The 7,347-nt window shown below is 37.5% G+C and overlaps 1 protein-coding gene across 1 annotated transcript; it reads right to left on the bottom strand.

The window, feature by feature from the left end:
* Positions 1 to 2,722: 2,722 nt before the first annotated feature.
* tatdn1 (TatD DNase domain containing 1) lies at positions 2,723 to 7,138 on the bottom strand. Its single transcript, XM_073822125.1, has 12 exons — positions 7,005 to 7,138; positions 6,811 to 6,876; positions 6,432 to 6,481; positions 6,299 to 6,362; positions 5,821 to 5,964; positions 4,054 to 4,096; positions 3,897 to 3,982; positions 3,762 to 3,802; positions 3,485 to 3,561; positions 3,338 to 3,408; positions 2,987 to 3,113; positions 2,723 to 2,898 (listed from the first exon to the last, which is right to left on the bottom strand). The coding sequence occupies exons 1-12, from the start codon at positions 7,081 to 7,083 to the stop codon at positions 2,793 to 2,795; spliced, it is 954 nt and encodes a 317-aa protein (XP_073678226.1). The 5' UTR covers positions 7,084 to 7,138; the 3' UTR covers positions 2,723 to 2,792.
* Positions 7,139 to 7,347: the final 209 nt, after the last annotated feature.

Below are 7,347 nucleotides of genomic sequence, written 5' to 3'. Positions count from 1 at the left end.
CATCATCACATCATGACATCATTACATAATGACATCACCATGACATCACATCATGACATCACCATGACATCACCATGATGAAATAATCACATCATGACATCACCATGACATCATCATCATCACATCATGACATCACCATGATGACATCATGACATTACATCACATCATGACCTTACCAAGATGACTTCATCACATCACGACATCACCATGATGACATCATCACATCATGACATCATCACATCATGACATAACCAAGATGACTTCATCACAACATGACATCACCATCATCACATCATAACATCACCATGATGACATCTCATCATGACATCACCATAACATCATGTCATCACATCATTACATCACCATCATCACATCATGACATCACCATGATTACATCATTACATCATGTCATCACCATCACATCATCACATCATCACATCATGACATCACCATGATGACATCATCACATCATGACATCACCATGATGACATCACCATGATGATGACATCATCATGATGACATCATCACATCATGACATAACCATGATGACGACATCACATCATGACATCATCATGATGACATCATGACATCACCATCATGACATCACCATGATGACATGATGACATTACATCACATCATGACATCACCAAGATGACTTCATCACATCATGACATCATCACAACATGACATCACCATCATAACATCACCATGATGACATCACATCATGACATCACCATGACATCACCATCACATCACATCATGACCTCACCAAGATGACTTCATAACATCATGACATCACCATCATAACATCACCATGATGACATCACATCATGACATCACCATGACATCACCATCACATCACATCATGACCTCACCAAGATGACTTCATAACATCATGACATCACCATGATGACATCACCATGACATCATCACATCATGACATCACCATGATGACATCACCATGATGACATCACATCATCACATGATGACGACATCATCATGATGACATCATCACATCATCATGATGACATCATCACATCATCACATCACCATCATCACATCATAACATCACCATGATGACATCACATCATGACATCACCATGATTACATCATAACATCATGTCATCACCATCACATCATGACATCACCATCACATCATGACATCACCATGATTACATCATAACATCATGTCATCACCATCACATCATGACATCACCATCATCACATCATGACATCACCATGATGACATCACCATGATGACATCACATCATGACATCATCACATCATGACATCACCATGATGACAACATCACATCATGACATCATCATGATGACATCATCACATCATCACATCACCATCATCACATCATAACATCACCATGATGACATCACATCATGACATCACCATCACATCATGTCATCACATCATGACATCACCATCATCACATCACCATGATGACATAACATCATGACATCATCATCACATCATGACATCACCATGATGACATCACCATGACATCACATCATCACATAATGACATCTCCATGATGACATCACCATGATGAGGACATCACATCATCATGATGACATCATCACATCACCATGATGACATCATCACATCATGACATCACCATGATGACATCACCATGATGACATCACCATCACATCATGACATCACCATGACATCATCATCATTATCACATCACCATGACATCATCACATCGTGACATCACCATGATGACATCATCACATCGTGACATCACCATGATGACATCATCACATCATGGCATCACCATCACATCGTGACATCACCATGATGACATCATGACATTACATCACATCATGACATCACCAAGATGACTTCATCACATCATGACATCATGACATCACCATCATCACATCATGACATCACCATGATTACATCATAACATCATGTCATCACCATCACATCATGACATCACCATCATGACATCACCATCACATCATGACAACTTTTTATTTTTAGATTTTAACGATTCCTTTTAGTTTAATTTTTGGAAATGTTTTTATGTGCATTTTTGTAATAAAAATTGTACTGTTTAGATTTACTACAGTTTTAATTTCATTGTTTTAGTCTTATTTAGAATATAATGATTACTAATATAATGATTGCATAATTAAATATTTTATTTACCATAAATATATTAAATTAAAATTACAAAAACAAAAATATATTAAATAAAGTAAAAAAAATATACAATTTTGTTTGTTTATATATATATTAATTACAGTTTTGATTTAACAAATTTGATTTTCACAAAACAAAGTGAAAAGGAAAAAAGTACAATTAAATACAGAAAATAATAGAGGAAAAAAATAAAATAAACATATAGAATATATTGTGAATTGTTACATATTCTTTTATTTCATTTTGTTTAAATTTTTTTTCCAGTATAAATTAACTAATATTATAATTGCATAAATATTAATTAAATATTTTATTTATTTATAATAAATTATGTACAAAACTGAAAAAAAAATACATTAATAATAAAAAATAAGTAAACTAAATTTACTTTAAATAAACATTGAATATATTGTGAATTATGTGTTTTTTTTTTATTTAAATCGTTCATTTTTACGTACATATAGACATACATACAATTATCTTTAATTTCTGCTTTATTTTAATGAACACCAATGGCTGTAATAGTTGTATTTACCAATAATAACCCAGTACAGTATGCATGTTTCCTGTCAAGTTTATTGTCTATCTGTTATATAATACAAAATATATGAAAACATAAGTCATCCTCATGAGGTGTGCTTGAAGAACAGTCTCATAGTGTTGTTGTAGATGGTTTCAGCGAGGTCCAGTGGATCTTCGCCCCTGACGGCGGCCATCACCTCCAGCACCTGTCTGATATCAAACACACAAACACTATTAAACCCTCTGAACACACGCAGCACACATATGAAACACATGATCAGCAGAGCGTCTGACATACATGATGTGGCATGGCTCATTCCTGTCTTTCAAACAGTGTCCCGCCTCCCACTTCTTCTTGGTGGGGAACGTGGTTTTGATCAGTTTGGCTCCAGCGTGAGTGTTTTTAATGCCGCACCAAGGAGCGTCTGCAGAGACAACGACCGTTGCATGAGACTAACAACTGTTTTCAACATGGCTAATAATCAGAAATATTTCTTAAGTGGCAAATCAGTGTATTAGAATGATTTCTAAAGGATCATGTGACACTGAAGACTGGAGTAATGATGAAAATCCAGCTTTAATCAAAACAAATTACAGTTTAACAGATATTCACATGGAAAACAGCTGTGTTGTGAGTTTTAATGTGAACCTGTTTCGATCATCAGTCTGTCGGTTGGAATGGACTTCATCACCTCCAGATTCTCCGCTGTTTTCAATGAGCTGAAATACAGAAAAACAAAAGATCAGTGATAAATAAAAACTGAGAGAAATGTCATTCAGACGCACTGAAACTCACCAGCCGTTAATACCGATAAACAGGTCCAGATCAACCATAGCCGCTGCGTCCTGCTGAGAGCCGTCAAACGAGTGAACCTGAGAAACACACCAGAAATGTGTGAGAAACAGATGCCAAAAGAAAGATTAATAGTAACATGTTTCGATTTGTTTCATAGTTAATGAATTTTGTAGCATTAACACTCTTATTTTCCTGTTGATCATTCTGTGAAGCTGCTTTGAATCTGTACTATATAAAGCATTACAGAAATAAAGGTGATTTGACATCAAACACTCACCACTCCACCGACACACCGCTCTCTGTTCCTCTTCATGATGTCTGTGACACACACACACACACAGACAGACAGAGTGTTTATGTCAGATCACCTGTCACACTCTCATCATCACACACTCCTCCAGATGAGACTCACCCAGGAACTCTGCGTGAGCGTTCCTGCAGTGGAGGAACATGGGTAACCGAGTCTCTTCCGCCAGATCAAACTGCCGTTCGAAGTACCTGTGACAGAAACACACGTGATGAACACGACAGGAGCAGAAATCACCAGCTGAATGTGTTGAGACACTCACTTGAGCTGAGTTTCCTTGGGACAAAACTCCAGCCTGTCGAAATCTGTGAAGAGTCAGACAGTCAGAGCAGAGCTCAACGCAGACCAGTGTGAGGACCAGGATGATGATGTGGTGAGGATGATGTTGTGATGATGATGTCATGTAATAATGACGTGATGATGGTGTCAATGCATGATAATGTGACGTGATGTTGTGATGATGGTGTGATAGTGATGTCATGACGATGTCATGGTGATGTCATGGTGTGATGATGTCATGATGTGATGTCATGATGGTGATGTCATGATGATGTGATGTCATGATGTCATAATGATGTGATGATGGTGATGTCATGATGTAATGATGCCATAATGGTGATGTCATGATGTCATTATAATGATGTCATGATGGTGATGTCATGATGTGATGATGTCATCATGGTGATGTGATGATGTCATGATGGTGATGTCATGATGTGATGGTGATGTCATGATGTTAGGATAATGTGATGGTGATGCCATGACGTGGTGATGTCATGGTGTGATGATTATGTGATGGTGATGTCACTGTGTGATGATGTCATGGTGATGTCATAATGTTAGGATAATGTGATGATGTCATGACGTGGTGATGATGATATGATGGTGATGTAATGATGTGATGGTGATGTCATAGTGTGATGATGTCATGATGATAGGATAATGTGGTGATGTCATAGTGTGATGTCATGATGATGTCATGATGTTAGGATAATGTGATGGTGATGTCATGAAGTGGTGATGGTGATGTCATGGTGTGATGATGATGTGATGGTGATTTCACTGTGTGATGATGTCATAATGTTAGGATAATATGATGGTGATGTCATGATGATGTGATGGTGATGTCATAGTGTGATGATGTGATGGTGATGTCATGACGTGGTGATGGTGATGTCATGGTGTGATGATGATGTGATGGTGATTTCAATGTGTGATGATGTCATTATGTTAGGATAATGTGATGGTGATGTCATGGCGTGGTGATGATGATATGATGGTGATGTCATGACGTGATGGTGATGTCATAGTGTGATGATGTGATGGTGATGTCATGATGTGATGATGATGTGATGGCGATGTCATGATGTTAGGATAATGTGATGGTGATGTCATGGTGTGATGATGATGTCATGATGATGTCATGCTAGGAAAATGTGATGGTGATGTCACGATAATGTTATGTCATGATAATGTGATGCAATGATGTGATGATTATGATGTGATAATCTTATGGTGTGATGATGATGTCATGGCATTGTCATGATAATGTGACGGTGATGTCATGATGTGATTATTATGATGATGTTGTGATAATGTTATGATGTCACGGTGTTGTGATGGTAATGTCATGATGTTAGGATAATGTGACGGTGATTGTCATGATGTGATGTCATGACTAGTGTTGCTTTCGTCAACAAAAATTATGTTATATGATGATGTCACGATGTGATGGTGATGTCAAGATGTGAATGATGTCAATGTGATCATTATGTCATGATGATATGATTGTGATGTCATGATGTGATGATGTCATGATAGTGTCATAATGTGATGGTGATGTTATGTGACTGGTGCCTTAATGTGATTGTGATGTCATGATGTGATGTGATGTAATGATGATGTGATGAGATTTTTGAGGATAATATCATGATGTGATGATGATGTGTTGATATGTGATAGTAATGATGATGTGATAATTTGATGATGTCATGATGTGGAGTGATGATGATGAAGATGATGTAATTACCGAGGCCACACTCTCCAACAGCGATCACCTTCTGCCTGTTACTGAGGCTCAGATCCTTGAGAGACGTCAGGTACTGATCTGCGCCCTGCTGATCGAACTCAGTGCAGCGTGTCGGGTGACAGCCCACCGTACTGAAGAACTCCTCTGACATACAACATATTATACTCAGGTATATATGCAAATATTTATTCAAATGATTCAATTTAACAACATGATACAAAGACACACTCGTTTACAGAAAACAGGCTTTTACAGTTGTGTCACATTATGTGCCATGCTTAAGGCATCAGTTTTTTTCTCTGAAATAAATATGGTTATTTTTAGAGATTGACTGATATTGATTTATTTATAACAATTTCATTTATCAGCGGATACAATATTAAAAAACAACATCTGATTGTGGACAAATGCTTAAAATGTAAAAACATGGACAGTTAGGGTGGTTGTGGGCGGATGTGCAGTGATTTAGTGTCAGCACCTCGAGTTTGTGCGAGTCTGAGCGCGTCTCTGCTGTCCTCCAGGTTTCCTCCGGTGATGATGAACTGTGAGGAGACATCACAATCAATCTCAGTCTGATCACATATGATTTATGAATCATGAGCTTTGCTGACCTTCTGCACGCCGACCTTCAGCGCTCTCTCCACAACCTGAGAAAAATCATCTGACACACCAGATGATCAGTCACATCAACATCAAATCACATTACTCCATCCCATCAATAAAAATACACACTACACGCTTCCACTGTCCAGATGCAATTGAAAATATATCACAGTAGTGAAGGACTTTTTTTTAAATAAATAAAACCAAAAACATTACAAGATTGAAGTCGAATGCCTAAAAACCATTAAAACTATTTAAAATAGACTTTCAACTTATGTATAGAAACCACAACACTGCATTTAAAAATTAAATTGATGCACTACTCATTAATATTCATGAACTAATGAATCTGTAATCATGAATTGTAACAAGCTGTCATGTCATTACCTTCATGTTTCTGAGTTCCTCTGTAAACTCCTTTGAACATCGGGTCTGTCAGATTAATGGCAATATCTGCAGACACACACATAAATATCCATAGATCTGTAAATGTGTTTTTAGATGCTGATGCATGGACCATAAATCGTACGTTTCCTTATGAAATCATGAGATTATGACGCTTTATTAGCGGTGTTTCTCACCTATGAATTTGCAGCTGGTCATTGTGATTTTTGAGGCTGTAGAAAAATAAAACCTACACGCGTTTCTCAACAGGTCCATAAACAGAGTGAAACACGTGGTGGAGTAGGCGGAGCTTCGTTGTCCGGAAGCTGTACATTATTCGTCTAAATAACAACTCTAGGCTTAATTTAAATTCATCATACTAGCGTGATGCTACAAATAGAAGACATAGCAAGGCAGTGTGCTATTGTAAAGTCATTCAGCTGCCTAGTGCGAAACGACGGCTGTCACGTGGCGCCTGTTACTTTTCTCAGCGCTGCTCAGGACGGACCAATCAGAATCATCTGCGATTATCACTGCCTG

The sequence above is a fragment of the Garra rufa genome, chromosome 17, assembly GCF_049309525.1.
Source record: "Garra rufa chromosome 17, GarRuf1.0, whole genome shotgun sequence".
NCBI classification, from domain to species: Eukaryota; Metazoa; Chordata; class Actinopteri; order Cypriniformes; family Cyprinidae; genus Garra; species Garra rufa.
The sequence above is the reverse complement of the archived record's forward strand: the minus strand, read 5'-3'. Positions and strand labels throughout refer to the sequence as shown.